Source organism: Poecilia formosa, unplaced genomic scaffold (assembly GCF_000485575.1).
Source record: "Poecilia formosa unplaced genomic scaffold, Poecilia_formosa-5.1.2 Scaffold217, whole genome shotgun sequence".
NCBI classification, from domain to species: Eukaryota; Metazoa; Chordata; class Actinopteri; order Cyprinodontiformes; family Poeciliidae; genus Poecilia; species Poecilia formosa.
Genome location: NW_006800156.1, coordinates 159,609 through 175,606, shown reverse-complemented (window position 1 = coordinate 175,606; position 15,998 = coordinate 159,609). Strand labels below are relative to the sequence as shown.

Here is a 15,998-nt window from a genome sequence, read left to right as displayed (position 1 = left end):
AATGGAGGCCTGGATTTAGAGCCACACACAAAATTAAAGTGAAATGTTCCCTTTATTTTTTTGAGCAGTATATATTCCTAAATAAGCACGTTGAATATCGTTTTTAAACTATAGATTTTATACTAGTAAAGCTTTGTCATTAAATAGCAAGTCTTTATATAAGGAAGGTTAGGGCAACTGAAAGTATTCATTTAAAGCATCAATGTTAGATTAAGTTTTATAAAATGATGGAAGCACTGGCTTTTTTCTCCATTTTTAAATCCACTTCTGGTAACTTTATGACTTGTGCCTGTTAATATGTAGTCTTCATTCTGCCAGTGTGACTTCATGCTTACTTTATTCTTGGAATGTAAACCAAATCTTAGTCTGACCCAATCTACCATCATACCAAAGTCATGAAAGGAAAAAGTCTAGCAGCAGTTTTTATTTTTACATACAGATCTATAAATGTCACTCCTCACCAGAAAAAAGTAAAATCTAATAAATCTTTAGAAAGTACAAGCCATCAGCCAAAATCTTAACAGCCCCGTTGGTTAAAATCTAAAAAGTTGACAACATTTTAAAATTTATTCTCAATTTGTTCCATCATAAAATAATAAAAACTAACATCACTATAATTAAAACATTTTCCAGGCCTTTGTTTAATTGGTCCATGTTAAAGTTAAATCCAGATGAATGACGGCACATAAAATTATTCATACAGAAACACTTCTCAGTTTCATTTACATCAGACTTTATTAATAAATTATAAAATAATCCCAGAGAACAGCAGCAGTCACTGAATCAGTCCATCTGTGGGAAGAAGAGCAGAAAACGTAAGAAAATCTGAATTTGATTAAACCGTTACAAACAGAAGTAAAGTCGCTCAGACATCCAAGGAAGGTATGAACCATCTTGGGTCTTTAGACCTCTGGAGGAAACTGCGAATGGAAGGAAGAAAATCATCACAGCGACTCAAAATAAGAGTAAATATAAACCTGAACATACCATCAGATTCATGAGGTTCGTAACCAACGGTGACGATCCAGCAGATTAGCCACATTTCACCACCTGGAAGAGGAAAGAAACGTCTGGTTAGTGGTTTTCCTTCATTGTGGGCTGAACAAAAAGTGGAAATCTGCCCTCCTTCATAATGCTGCTTTTAGCAACGCATCAGAAAACGGATATCATTTCTATTCTGCTCTCCCTTAAACTGAAATGTACGTAGTTAGCGGTAGCCTCAACCACCTCCACTCAGAACATGAGGATGTTTATTTAAACATTTGCCTGAGAAGTCACACAAGGAAAATAAACTACATAGATAAAATGAAACACCTGTGATTAAAATTACCAACATTTCTTAATGAATTCATGACAATTTAAGGCCTTAAATGACCTACATTTCTTTCTAGGGATGCAGACGCCCTGAGTTGCATTTGGCTCAGTAATCGCTCCACAACAGAGTTAAGGGTCGACTCAAAACATGTTTAAATTAGACTGAGCCGCTCAGCTCTCACTCATTAACCAGAGCAGGAATATCAGAGACCAGCCCAGACGGTGGACTGGACCTCACTACACAACGGATCAATTACACACATTTTGTCCCAAACACAGTACAGTTTTAATATTTTTCGCTCAGACATCCAAGGAAGGAATGAACCCTCTTTGGTCTTTCGACCTCTGGTGGAAACTGCGAACGGATGGAATAAACGTCATCACAGCGAACAGACATCGTCTTTCTCTACACCTGTCAGATGGTTAAAAAAAAAAATCATAAAGTCGTCAGATACCAACCTGTATGCCTCCAATACTGAAAGGCCTTCCTGCAGAAACTCCTCCACCTGAAACAAGCAAAACGACATTAGATTTAAAGCAAAGGATGAAGATTATTACACCAAATAATAGTTTAGAGTCGCTCAGACATCCAAGGAAGATTTGGCCATCTTTGGTCCTTAAGACCTCTGGTGGAAACTACGAATGGCAGGAAAAGCGTCATCACAGCGACCAATCAGACCCTTAATACTGTTTATCACAATACTAACCTGAAGGTTTTCACTGCAGCAGCTGCTTTGAGGCCACATCATTATTCCCTAAAAGACAAATGAATAAATATTTAGTTATGATGTATAAATATACGATTGTACAATTAAAAGGTTTTAAAATTCGCTCAGACATCCAAGGAAGATTTGGCCATCTTTGGTCCTTAAGACCTCTGGTGGAAACTACGAATGGCAGGAAAAGCGTCATCACAGCGACCAAAACAAGTTTAATAAGAACTGGATCAAACATACCAGTTAGATGAGCAGATATGAGCGGAGAAAGACCAGCAGCTTCATCGTTTGGCAAGAGAAACGGCAGCAAGGATTCAGCCTGTAAACAGACGAATACGATTAGTTTTCCCTCTCATGGTGAAACAACAAATCTGTTCTCTGTAAACCAAAGAAGATTGAATTTATCTCAACTGAAAATATTGTTCCAGCACTCAAAACCAGCAGCACTGCCACGTGAAACGCTCATTTTAAGACTTATTAGAATTATTCTCAAATTTCTAGTAGGTAATAAAAATTTAGGCAAACTCATTTTTGAGGTTCTAATTTAAAAAAAAGACTTTACAGCAGGGGCCCTAAATGCCAGTTCTGCTTATATGATTTCAGGGTGATAATATTTCAGATCATCACCCTAAAATCACCAAGTCACCAGGATGTGTTGCTTTCTAACATGGTTGCAGAAAACCTTCCTTTGACAGAAGTTTAGAGCCGTTTTAACACATGCTGTTCCAACTGACACCCATGTTACAATTATAACTGCATTCAATGTTCAGTGGTTTTCCAGAGGCCATGATTTAAGGTTTCCTATATCTGTAGTTTGATAGTTCGATGGCGCCCCCTGGAGGTTAAAAAAAAAAACGGTCACGAGAAAGTTTAGGAAATTGATGCTCTAAAAAGTGATTTGCACCGACAAAAACCCATAAAATATATCTATAATGAATAAAGCAATCACCACACAGATGATTTACCTTTAACATGATCTTTAAAATAAATGCATTTCCAAAGCTTTTGCAGAAATCCTTCACCACATTTTTAAAGCAATTACTTTAAAATAGTTTCATTGAGTTAAGGTGGAAACACAGAAAGGAAAATGTTTATAATGTTCAATAATTTAACTAAAACTCAGGTTTTATTAAACTTTTATTTGATTATACTTAAAATAAATTGAAACGTACTAGTTTTTATTGGCAGAATTTCTCCCCACCTTTCAGATTTAACCATAAAAGAACATCTTATATCATCAATACTCTACCTGAGGAGATTCTTGCTTTTCTTCTCCTTAATACATCAGTCATCATTTTGGTAGCGGTCAACCAAGCCTCTACGGTGGCTGTGAGGGCCATTTTCTGTCCCAACCAGCAGAACCCTGAGGAAACAGTTGTTGTCAGAAAGGAACCAGAAAGAATAATAATACAGTCTGGTGAGGACAGCAAGTCGCTCAGACATCCAAGGAAGATTTGGCCATCTTTGGTCCTTAAGACCTCTGGTGGAAACTACGAATGGCAGGAAAAGCGTCATCACAGCGCAGGAAATGAATGTAGCCAAGATCACATGGAGGAGGCTAACCTGGTCTGAGCTGCTGCTGGCTCAACGCCTTCAATCCTGGAAAAAAGGAGAAATAAACCAAATTATTCAGAGCTACACATCAAGATGCATTTTCCTAATTAATGTAATAAAATAAAGGTGACATGATGTTTGAGCTAATTCATACATTTTCTAAATGTCTGAGTAACAGGTTGGCTTAGTTTCCTGCTCCTAAAGAGATTTTTCTCAAAAGAAATATTTTATAGGGTTTCACTACAATGTTTTATTAAAATTATATTAAATTTAGCCACAAAAATTATAAATCATGTTATTTTACTAAAATAGGGAATTCATAATGAACACACTTCATTCTACCACACACGTTCAGTAAATTAACCTACTATTGCAATAATCTAGAAATGTTTGGTCCATAGCTCAACAGCTCTTATGTAGATTATACAGGTTGAAGCCACAGAAACACGGCAAAGCTACAAATAAATGATTTTATAGAAAACTTCTGTAAGTCTAAACGCAAAGAGTTAAACGCAACTTCATCATAAAGGATCATGAAATGACCACGTGACGCGTCACAACGTGGAGGTGAAAGTTCGTGACAGACATAAGCGTGAAACAATCTAACTCCATCCACCAAATAAACTCGTCATCTCGTCTTCACATTATCAGATAACGATTAAATGTAGCACATTTAAACAGACTGATATTAAATTATACATTTTAATGTATGAGATAAACAAAAAAATCAGCAGTAAAGACAGATTTACCTGCTCCTCTCGCCCGGCTGTGGTAAAATGACCGAACCAGCCTTCCGTCGCTGCTTAAATACGTCATGGCGGACGGGCGCCGCCTGCCGGACGGGAGGTGGAGTGGGACAAAATCTATTGCTGCAAAATACTGTTTAGATTCTTTCTTTCTTTCTTTCTTTCTTTCTTTCTTTCTTTCTTTATCTTTCTTTCTTTCTTTCTTTCTTTCTAAACAAAGAACAAAAATATTTAGAAAAGTTCCAGTTTTATCCAAGGGTTTTCAGGGGTTTTACTTTATATATTTTACATTTTATTTCTTTAATAGTTTTTCTTATGTTTTATGAATGCTAGTCTGAGTTAAAATTGGACTGATAATGGTAAAAAGCTGATTTTTCTGTTAAATGCATTTCAGACACTGAAATAATTTTTCATTATCTAAAAATGTTTCCAGCAGCTATTGTACACCAAAGTATTTATGTTTTTAATCAATCTTTTAACATTTTCATTATTGAAATTAATTATTGTATTTTTATCCTTTCCTACTTGGGTTTCTTAGATTTTACAACTTGTTTTATTATTATTGGTACTTTAAAACATTTAGTGTTACTACTGTTTTCTTTTATTATAATATAATATTATATAATATTCTTGCTATACATATCATACCATCTATATCTGCAAAAAAAGAAAAAGAAAAAAAGAAAGAAAAACCTTGTGACTATTGCAGGTCAAGAGACACTAAAATGAATAGAGTGTCATTGAGAGAGAAAGTGTGGACATATGGACCAATCCCCTCTCTCCTTTTCCCCCTATCTTGCTCCTGATTGGATGCTCAAAGTGCAGATTATTTAACCCCCGCAGCCTCCATCCCTCCTCCTCCTCGGTGGTGGCTGTTGCTGCTGCAAGCTGCTGGTGTTGCCGTGACGATGATATCCTCCCCCTCTTACACACACATACACACACAGACCAGGAGGAGAGGAGAGGAGAGGCAGCAAACAAGACGGTATCATGACGCGATGGCTTCAGGCTGGAAAACAGACGCTCCCACTGATGGCCTGGAAAACAGGGTGAGAGCTGGATGCATTTCCTGAGGACAGAAGGATGGATGGATGGATGGATGGATGGATGGATGGATGGAGGGGTGGATGGATGGATGAGTGATCGATGGGTGGAGGAATGTTTGGGGGTGACAGCAGCAGCTGTAGCATGCCTCAGAGAGGGGGAAGATGACTGCAGGATGGGAGCAGGGATGGAGGAAATGAGGATGGACCGACTGAATGCAGCGCAAACTGATCAGCTATTTGTGGATAGATAAGTGTGTGTGTGTAGGTGTGTGTGTGTGTGAGTGTGTGTGTGTGCTGTCAGGCCTGCATTGACACGCTAGCATCCTGTCTGCTAACAGAAACAGAAGGTACGTCACTTCTCTGAAGTGAAACTGAGGTCTCATCACAGCGACATGTTCTGTTTATAGGAACATGCAGGTCCTGCAGGATTCAGATGGATCAGTGATCAGATGCAACCGATCGACGGATTCTGCAAAAAAAGATGTTTAAAGCTGCAAAATCCAGTTGAGTGAGAGGAAATGGATGCAAAATGAGCGCAAATAGAAAAACACGGCTGAAAATATCACAAAAATATACAAACATCAACATAAAGGGGAAAATATAACGTATCATAAATTCAACAATAACTGTATTTAGGAAGAGATGCAGAAGAAAAGGCAAATCAATGCAAAATAAAGTCGATAAAGCAGCACAAAAGCTTCATAAACTGATTCAGATTAATTTCTAAAAAACAGCTGATGAATAAATGTTAAAATGACAGAACAGTTGAACCAGAAACTCTGAATAAAAAGTTGTTATAAGAAGATGAGAACAACCAAAAAGGGAACTTGAAGCAGAAAGAGAATCAAATCAACTAGAAAGAGATAAAACATGAGAAACACAGCAATGAAATAGCTCAAAATATAACTAAAAGACACAAAAATGGCAACAAATGAGACAAAGCAACTTTAAAAACATAAAATATTTTTTCTTTTTATCATGGGGATTTTTAAATAAATGTTACAGATTGTCTTTCATTTTGAAGAGTCAGATTAATTTACTGCATTTCAGGATTCTTCCATCAAAACAGCTACAAAAGATAATCAATAAAAAACAAAGTTATTAGTTAAACCACTATGAAAGTATACAGTCAATTTTTATTGCTGCAGAATAAAGTTAGCATAATCCCACACATCCCAAAAACACTGCAGAGATGTTGGGATACTTTAAACCTTCAACACTTACAGCAGCAAAACTGAAGCTTCTTATTGATTTCATCCCCGAAAGGGAGAAGAGGAAGAGTATGTGTGGGACCAGTACGTGATGAATGAGTGATTACAACACAGAAAAACAGAAAGTGGACGCGAACATTCCCGTGGGAACATCAGAGGAGACGGATCAGATGAACCGAGTGTGTGTGTGTGTGTGTGTGTTGTGTTTTCTTTGTCTGATTGCCACCGTTTTGTTGATTTATGGACTTTCTACCAGCAGGTTTCCCTGAAATTAGTTTTTATTGAGCTTTGTAATCAGGTGATGGAGCCTCGTCTGCTGATCCAGACAGAAATAAGCAGTTTTTCAATTAACTGAGTGAGTTCTGGTTCGTCAGACGAAGCTCATTCAGTCATGAATGAACTGGATCGCTGCAAAAAAAACCCTGAAATTAAACAGAGATTAACCTCATTTTCAAAAACTGGATATTAAAATGTTATTTGCTTCAGAAGGAGAAAGTATTTTCTCTTTTACTTGTAAAAGTCCTTGTTATGAGGGGTCCCTCAGGGCTCTGTTCCAGTCCCCATTTTTATCTCATTGCAGAAATTTCCTCAATCAATTCCTGACATTTAATTGAAGAGAAGCGACCTTTTCTCACAAGAAAAGGTCTTGTCCGTCGGCCTGTTGCTGATGTGGTGAGATTTATGTGATAATCAAGCCGGTATGCAGGTGAAACAATTTAATGAAAATGTCAGTGCCTGCTTTAATGTACTGAATTAGATACACATCGTCCCTCGGACGTGGATGGCCTTTATGTTTCAAATGCTGACCTGAAACACAAACCTGTGGAACTGATTTGTTAAAGTCTGAAATCAGCTCTAATCCAAGACGTTTGGTACCAAACTTTTCAAAGTCTCTGAGTTTTCATGCTTCTTGTAGGAGATAATGCCACCGTGATAAAGAGGCACCACATGTCTCTGAGTTAAACATTGACCTTTTAAACTCTCGTTTCAAATAAAACTCAGCCACAATTTAGTACCAAGAATGATGAATTTCCCTTTATAATTCTGAATATATGTGAATAGATATCAGAGGTCAGTTGCCTTCATAAATATATTTTAGTATTTAATGATTGTTCTGCCTCACTGTTGTACTAAGAGCGTCTGGAGTCGTGTCTGGCTGCAGAACACAGAGGATTATGCCGTTATGCTTGTGTGGACACTTGAAATCCATCTTATCTTTTTCTGTGTCACTAATAAACAAAAGCTCTCAGCAGGCTGCTTGTCCAGTGCTGCCTCTGCAGACGTGAGCTCCATGTCTGCATGTCGCAGTGAAAGCCTCCATCTGATTGTGTTTTCATGAGTTTTATCAGTGAGAGTCAGCTGCTGTGAGGCCACACCAACAGGTACACCACTATTGTTCTGCTGCCACGTCGGTGTGTCTGTTTGGTGAGCCTTTTGTTGAGCCTCCTCAGTTTGCATCGGTCCAGTAGGTTTCCCAGTCTTTAAATGGTGTGTCTGATTGCTTTCAGTCAAAGCATGACAACCATATTTACAGCCGTACCCCATGTAAAGTAGAGACAATAGATGACAGCAGCAAAACAGTTGTTTCAGGAAGAAAGTGAGCCAATCTGTGCAGCAAAGAAAAGTCCAAGTAATGGCTGCAGACACAAAATCAGATACAAAGGTACACCACCTGTTAGTGCAAACAGAGAATCAGCAAATCCTGTTGTAACAACTCAAAACTTCCAGGCATCTAGAAGCAAAAAAGACAACCAGCAGAAGTTCAAACTGAGCATCAGAAAGGACTAAGATGGAAGTGACTTTGATCGTCTCGTAGTTATTGGTGTAGAAAGTAATGATCTAACCATCCTTCAGGTTTGCAAAGTAAAAACAGCCAATGAGCGATGAATGAGGATAAATATAACCCGTCAATGTCAGAGGAGGATGGGCAAACTGGTTCAACATGACAGAAAGGGAACACTAGCTTAAATAAGAACTTGTTGCAACCAACGCATGCAGGATGCCATCCCTATATTCACGACATGGAAACACATAAGGTCACACAGATTCTCCAAAAACCAGAGTATCAGACTGGAAACCTGTTCTGGTGAATCTCCATTCAAAACTTTAAATCATTTCCTAAAAAAGCTGAAACAACATTTCCTGGAGCATGAAACAATCAGCTCCTCTCAAAGATCCCTCTGAGTTTCTTCTTTGTAAAACCCAAAACAAGAAGGGCTTGAATTGTCTGCAGAGCCGTAGCAGCCACAGACCGTCACCAGACACAAGCCACTGCAAGGGAGCGTCCCAGAATCCTTTGCTGCATTGTAACATCAGAGCATCAGTGAATGGAGATGTGGGGGTGTGCATCCTGGAAGACTTCAGAGGAATCTTCTGCTGTATGATGTGTGTGTGTGTGTGTGTGTGTGTGTGTGTGTGTGCGCGCGCTGAGCAGATGTGTGTTTCAGACGATAGCAGTGTGTTTGTCTGCAGGAGGTGAGGCTGATCAGGACATCTCAGGGGACAGAGGCGTTTGAACTGGATTACAAGCAAAATCACACGGAGCTGCAACCCCTCCCCTCTATGAATTATTCACCAGAACATCGGGCCTCGTGTTTTTACAGAGACACTGGAGCAGAAACTGCTTGGCTGGAAGAAAGTCGATCAACAGACGGGTCTAAGGAATCAAACCTGGTTCATAAAAGTTGTTACCTGCAGTTTCCTGATGCTGAAATTCATATTTTAGACATACTTTCCCATCAGAGGCTTGATCTCCTCCTGACTGAGGCCCAGACAGATTTCTTGTTCACACCTAACCGTCATCATCATCACGATGTGTGTGTCGCTGATGAAGAGGGGAGCCGGCGACCCAGAATGCTCTGCAGCGTCAGTGTGAACTCATTCACATGCTGAAGGATAAATATAGGGGATTCTGGGGATTAAAGAACCCGTCGCCGCTTCACATTTTCGTTCCATTTCTTCTTGTCGGTTGGTGCCACCACACCCCCACTCCCTCTGTGCAGTCTGTTGCCATGGAAACCCCAACCTTTCTCCCTCCCTTCCTCTTTTTCCATCACTTTCAAGTCCGTTCGGTGACCTACATTGAAAGCTCTTTATTAGTTTTTGACTTTACAAGTTCATTGTGAGGATCGTACCGTGGCAGAGGCTTTCCCTGCTCTGTGGGCCGTACCATTAGGGAGATAACGGAGCTGTACATCAGTCAGAGAATTGATTCATCTTTGCTCTGCTGTCATTTCTTCAGTGCGTACATGCAGTAACTCCTGTCGCTGTGGGTTTTAAAGGTGTCTTCATTGGTTTTGTGTGAGCAGTAAGTTAGTAAAGCTAATTCAGAAGGAGAGAAACCGTGACTGAAGCAGATTGAAATCAATAAATCCCACAGATAGCGAGAGTAATCCAGCCATCCATCATCCATACCTGCTTCTGCTTCAGGGTCACATGGAGGCTGAGGTCTGTCTCTTAGAGAATTACTGCCGCTGTTATGATTGTGGACAGTGGAAAGAAGACAGAATACCTGGAGGGAACCCAATGCATGCCAGGAGACACTGCAAACAACTGAACAACAGCTTTCTGGATTAATGTTTGATAAAAAAAAAAGTATGATAAAAATCCTAGATTTTATCTGATGTCACTTTTATTAAACTTCACATCAGTTTCCCCCTTTGCCAACTTAAAGCCCAGATTTTATAAAAGTTTGTCCTTGTACTTAAACCATCATTGTCACTTTATTTAAAACAGTAAATAACTATAAAAATCTCACATAGTTTATTGTAAATGTACATTTCTGAAACCTTTGTTTTGTATCCTGATCCGCATATTTAGGTTGTGATCCCTGTTTGGCCAATCAGTCTCCTGGTGATCGATTACTAATCATGGTCATAACTACGTAAAATGTGGAAAACTACTTTAAAGGTGGACATGAATGTTTGGCTGTGTGAAAGCATGGAGGGTAAAACATACTGTATGTGGCAGAAAGCTTTAAAAGTCAGTCACAAAATGACTAAAACTACAAATATGAAATGGAGGGCAGCCAGATTATTGATCGCTTTGTTCATGTTCTTCTGCACCTACTTGATTAGCATATGAAAGGATGACAGTTGGAAAATCTGGGAGATTTTCAGACATTGCAAGACTTCAGTGCTTCATTGTTAAATGATCAAGTCATCAAAAGTAAGAAAGTAAATTTCAAACCACACATGCAAAAAAATACGCGTCAAATATCAGTGGATCAAGAGAGCAGAGAGATCCAGGCATTAGTAGACTGCCACCTGGTGGCCAGTTGAGGAAAGGAGAGTTTCGGCTTATTTAAAGCAAACCTCTCAGCTGCTCAGGCCTGCAGAGGGGGCATTGTGGTGATAATGGGTCCGGGGATTATCTGCAGTACTGAATTAAATATAAAATTCATTTTGAATACCTTTTGTCTGCTAGCATGATAACAGATCAAAACACAAAGGACTAAATTATTCCTTATCATAAAACAGTGTGAGCCAGCCTGCTGGTGTCACTGATCGTATCTGCTGTTCAAATGAACGCATGTGGTCAAGATTTTAATTATTTCTCTACATGTTTATCTGCCTTCCTATCTAAATCTTTATCTCCTGTCGTTCTTTTCTATTTTTCCCCTGCAGGAATCGGTGGATTCATCCTCAGATCTCTTCAAATGAAATCAGTTGAACTGATTACAGTTAAATTACTCCTGAAGGGAAACAATCTGCTTCTCACCTGCTTCTTTTTGGTGTTTCAATGGATAAATAACACCTGGAACTGGAAGAGTGATTTACATGGACTCCATATTTAATCAGGAATGTGGGACAGCAGACTCTACAGAAGAACAACACTGATGTGGATTACTGACTAAAACCAATCAAACCCAAGATCAGTGCAGATCTTTATGTTCAGAATGTGCCACCAGTTTCTACTGGAGTGGTTTTCTAAATGTTCCTGAATGTATAATGGAGTAAAACACAAAAAGAGTCGGGATAAAGAACCTGTTAGAAACCAAAGCAACAACAAACCCTCAGCTTGACCGTGAAGCGTCTTCCCCTGGCTGCGGTGAGGAGGGAGGGGCGTGTGTGGAGGTTCCCCCCCAGCAGGCTGCCGCGCGCAGATGGAGGCCCACCAACACTCCCCAGATAGCAGCAGTGAGGAGTGCACCGTCCTGGAGGCTGCGCCCAGCAAGAACAGCTGCCTGCAGCATGCAGGGAAGGTGAGATGACACCAGATTTACCAACACAAGAACCAAACTGGACATTTAAAAAAGACACAATAGTGAATAAGAACATTACAAAAGAATATTAAACCAAAAAACACAACAGTATTTACATCAGAGCTTAATAATATGTGTACCTTGATAATAAAATATGTGAAATAGATATAATGTGTGTACGATTATACAAAATGAATGCATATATTAATCCTAATGGCAACATGAATAAACATTTATTGGCTGATGATGTAAGAGGGGTTGTAAAGGAACATTTTATAATGAGCTCTTCACCCCTTTTGTGCTTTAGATTGTGTCTGATGATGAGATCATGTGTCTGCAGGATCTCATCATCAGATTGGTCCAGCTGCTCTCCTATAGACGTCTACGGTGCCATCAGGGGATGTCATTCATCCTGGAGACGATCTAGTGTTGCTTCCCCATGTAGAACTTATCTGCCCTCTTTAGCAGAGAACAACCTCCTTTCCTTAACAATAGACAAATGGCCAGACCATCTGAATGGGCTCCACTGAATCCCTGATATAACAATCAGGGATTCACACCTATTGTCCAATCAAGTCTCTCTTGTCTGACCAGAACCTATAAAAGGAAGCCAGATCCAGTGTAGGTCAGAGGCGACTGACAGACCCTTTGACTCTGTATTTATGTTCTCACCTTGCAAGGTTTTAATACGTTTCTTATTTCTTCTCATCCAGACTCTTGCTAAAGTGGTTTTTTTCCATGACAGGGGTGGGTGTAAAAATAAGTTCACACCTCTGCCCACTCCTTTGAACATGCAAATATACTTTACTACTGTTCCTTTGCTTTGTTTGTTTTACATTTATTTTGTTTGCATATAACCTGCCTGCAGGTGGCTGACCTGTACTGCTCGGCCTGTGAGTGTGCCCTGTGTGAGGACTGCTTACCGGCCCATGAGGATCACCCCAAGGTGGCGCTCAGCCAGGCCCTGGAGCAGCACCGGAGCCGGCTGCAGGAGAGACTCGGGGCGGTCCAGAACAGGTACCAGCAGAGAAACCCCGAAGACCACACATGGACATTTCTATGCTAATATTTCTGTTGAGATCTAAAACAGGAAAAGGAAAGAACATAAATGAGATAAAGCTTGAGTAGGGGTGACCAAAGTCCAGTAGGAGGTATCTTGCATGTTTTAGCTCTCTTCCTGGTTGTTAGCCCGGCTCTGGTGTTGGAAACAAGAACTAAAACATGCAGGATACTGGCCTTTTAGGACTAATACTGTGTTCCAGTTGTACTCATAAATGCTAAATTCTGACTTTCCAGTCAGAAAAATCACACACAAGACACACATGTAAAAGTGAGTATAAAATCATTGTTAAATGTATCGCCTGCAACTCTGAGCTGAGCTAATTAAAAGTGATGTTTGCTAGAGGAAATTAAAGATTAAAATGATGTTTGTAAGGGCTACTGCAAACAATGTCTATGGACGCCGCCATATTGGAATTCCAACTTCTTAATCAGAGCTCTTTTACCTTGAATCTGATGTCAAATCCAGCCCTGAGTTTCCACTTCCCAGGAAACCGGAGCACAGCATGGTGGTTTTGGCTTCCTCTGAGCTACAGAGATATAGCAAATGGGGAAACACTGACATCTGGTGGCCATGTGGGGAAACACAACACATGAAGGGCACAAATTTAAGTATTTGCTGATTGTTTAAGAATGAAATACATGAAATGGACAAAAACAAGAGCAGTTAAGTATGAAATTATTGTTTTCCCTCCTCCTCTGCAGACTGCCCCAAATTTCAGATGCTCTGTCCCTCGTTTCGGAGATTCTCCAGCAGCTGAACAACCAGAGAGCTTCCATCGAAGAGGACATCCAGTCCAGCTTTGAGGACCTGCACAAGCAGCTGGACGTTCGGAAGAGCGTCCTTCTCATGGAGCTCGAAGTCACATATGGGCTCAAACAAAAGGTGCAGACAGACAGATGTAGCAGTGTATTTCCCAGTCATTTGGACTGTGCTCTGACTTTGCAGGAAGAGAAACTTTGAAGTATTGAAGAATGATCCACCTGTCTTTAGGTCCTCCAAGCCCAGATAGACAACCTCACGCGTGGAGACGGGGACATCACGGCCACCTGCACCCAGACGGAGGAAGCTCTGGCTGAGGAGGCGAGCGTGGCGACCCTGGAGGTGGAGCATGAGCTGGAGGAGAGGCTGAAGGAGCTGGCTATTCTGAGAATGCCGTGCCAGCCGGAGGAGAACGACCAGCTGGACCTGGTGATGGAGACGGATGGACTGAGGAAGTCCATTCACAACTTGGGGACCATAGTAACAACCAGGTGACGATACAGATGGAAAATACAACAAAGCGCTGATTATTCTATAGCAGGGGTGTCAAACTCAATTTCACCAAGGGCCACTTCAGCATATTGGCCCCCCTCAACGGGCCACATTGACGGTACAAATCAGGAGAACATCCCTGCTAAAACACCCCAGACAAAAGGTTGACTTCCCTCATTCAGTTCTGTAGAGGCGCATAATGAGTCAATGGGCCAGGTGTGTTAGAGAAGGAATGCATCTAAAGCTACAGATGGTAGCTCTGGAAAACTAGACTTGGGCAGCCCTAGCATAAATGTATGAAATACAATGTTAAAAATAAATTAAACACCTCATATTGTTAAATAACTGATTTTATGTATTGAAGTTTAAAATATTACATTTGAGTTTCCATGGATGTAAAATCACTGCTCAGTTTAAAAATTACAATATTTAAATATTTAAAGGTGAGCAAGCAAATAATAAAAACAGTCACATGGGCAGACATTATAGACTTTATGCAAAGATTTAGTCTCTGAGGCAACTGAAAAAAATTAATTTAAAAAAATCCTTTCTGAATATCATCTCATGGTCTCTGAACTAAATGCGTCTTTCTGACCGGAGCTGACAGCGTGTTGAAGAGTTATGGACCGGATGCTTTGGAGCGTCTGGTTAGGAAGCGCATTACAAACCTTTGGTTGAAATGGCACGTTAAATTCAAGTCTCCATTACAAACCAGAGAAAACTAAAGAGAATGCAACGTTGTGGACGATGCAAAAGTTAATTAGACTGTAACATGCGCAGTCCACTGCTCAACCACTGCGGACTGCGATGATCGCTGGAAGTAACTCATCCAGCGGCTTTAACAAATGGATCCTTCTGGGTTCACGTTACCCAGGAGAGCGGCGCTCTGGAGGAGCTGCAGATGTAACATCTGTCCGTTTCGGAGAAGCAAAACCACGCAAAACAAAAAAATAAAAATCCTGGTAAAAGTTCACACCGGACCGCACAGGGTAAAACACTCAGAGTTCAGTTGATCCGTTTGGATCAGATAGATCCGACTGACTGATGAATTAGCGCAGATTTTTCTGCAGATGGGAACCAGGAGGAAGTTGTTCAGACCCCAGCGGGTGAAGTGATGCTAATTTAAGTGAAGTCGCTTAATTTAATTTATTAAAAGTTATTGGGGTGGGTTTTGTCACTATGAGAAAAATGTAGATGTAGACAAATGTGCATTACGCCATAGAATTGGTAATTGAAGTAAAGTAGCTTCGATTTCAAAGAAGCCGACATTGAAGTCGATTGGCAAATGAACCATCACCAAAGAGGAAGGCTCTTGTCTCACTGCACCCCAAGAGATGCATAACCTACAAAAACGTTTTCTGTCTGGTTTCGAACCAGAGACCTTTGGCATGTAAAGCAAACATGATAACCACTACACTACAGGAACTGAACTTCTCTGCTTTGTTTCAGTTTGAGGTTCCAAAGTTGATGATGTGAGATGCAATGCATGAAAATGTCAACTGAGACTTGCACTCAGATGCCTGGATTCAGAGTACAGACCATGACACCACAGACCCTTGTTGACCTTTAGTAAACACCTGTGATGAAGAGAACATGCAAAATCTGTTTCTGTCTGGTTTCGAACCAGAGACCTTTTGCATGTAAAGCAAACGTGATAACCACTACACTACAGGAACTCATGCTGTGTGCAGTGTTCCTGGTAGATGATCCACATTTTGTTAGAGACTAATGTCAACGATGGGCATGGAACAATGTCAAATACTTACAGATCCTCTCAGAGAGCACAGTAACTTGGTGAACAAACTGTCAGACTTATACTTGTGCCCTTTTTCACAGTACAGTCCATGAACTAAGCCTGGGATAAAAAAAATTATTAAATATGTCATTAGCAGAG

The 15,998-nt window shown here is 40.2% G+C and overlaps 1 protein-coding gene and 1 long non-coding RNA gene across 3 annotated transcripts in view; one reads left to right on the top strand and one right to left on the bottom strand.

Moving 5' to 3' along the window:
• Positions 1 to 712: 712 nt before the first annotated feature.
• On the bottom strand, positions 713 to 4,487 carry LOC103149038 (uncharacterized). Of its 2 annotated transcripts, none has more exons than XR_001664220.1 (8): positions 4,334 to 4,487; positions 3,594 to 3,629; positions 3,280 to 3,393; positions 2,271 to 2,349; positions 2,022 to 2,069; positions 1,774 to 1,820; positions 988 to 1,669; positions 713 to 792 (listed from the first exon to the last, which is right to left on the bottom strand). It is a non-coding gene; the product is annotated as an uncharacterized LOC103149038 (long non-coding RNA). The 2 variants fall into 2 exon arrangements; XR_477423.2 differs by having other exon boundaries at positions 988 to 1,050; positions 4,334 to 4,461.
• A 685-nt stretch (positions 4,488 to 5,172) lies between these two features.
• Positions 5,173 to 15,998, top strand: part of trim2b (tripartite motif containing 2b) — a 19,024-nt gene continuing 8,198 nt past the window's right edge. The window contains exons 1-5 of the mRNA XM_016679654.1: positions 5,173 to 5,379; positions 11,213 to 11,790; positions 12,659 to 12,807; positions 13,555 to 13,735; positions 13,844 to 14,103. Coding sequence (XP_016535140.1) covers positions 11,692 to 11,790; positions 12,659 to 12,807; positions 13,555 to 13,735; positions 13,844 to 14,103 — 689 coding nt within the window. The 5' untranslated portion in view covers positions 5,173 to 5,379; positions 11,213 to 11,691. The remainder of the gene's footprint in view (positions 5,380 to 11,212; positions 11,791 to 12,658; positions 12,808 to 13,554; positions 13,736 to 13,843; positions 14,104 to 15,998) is intronic.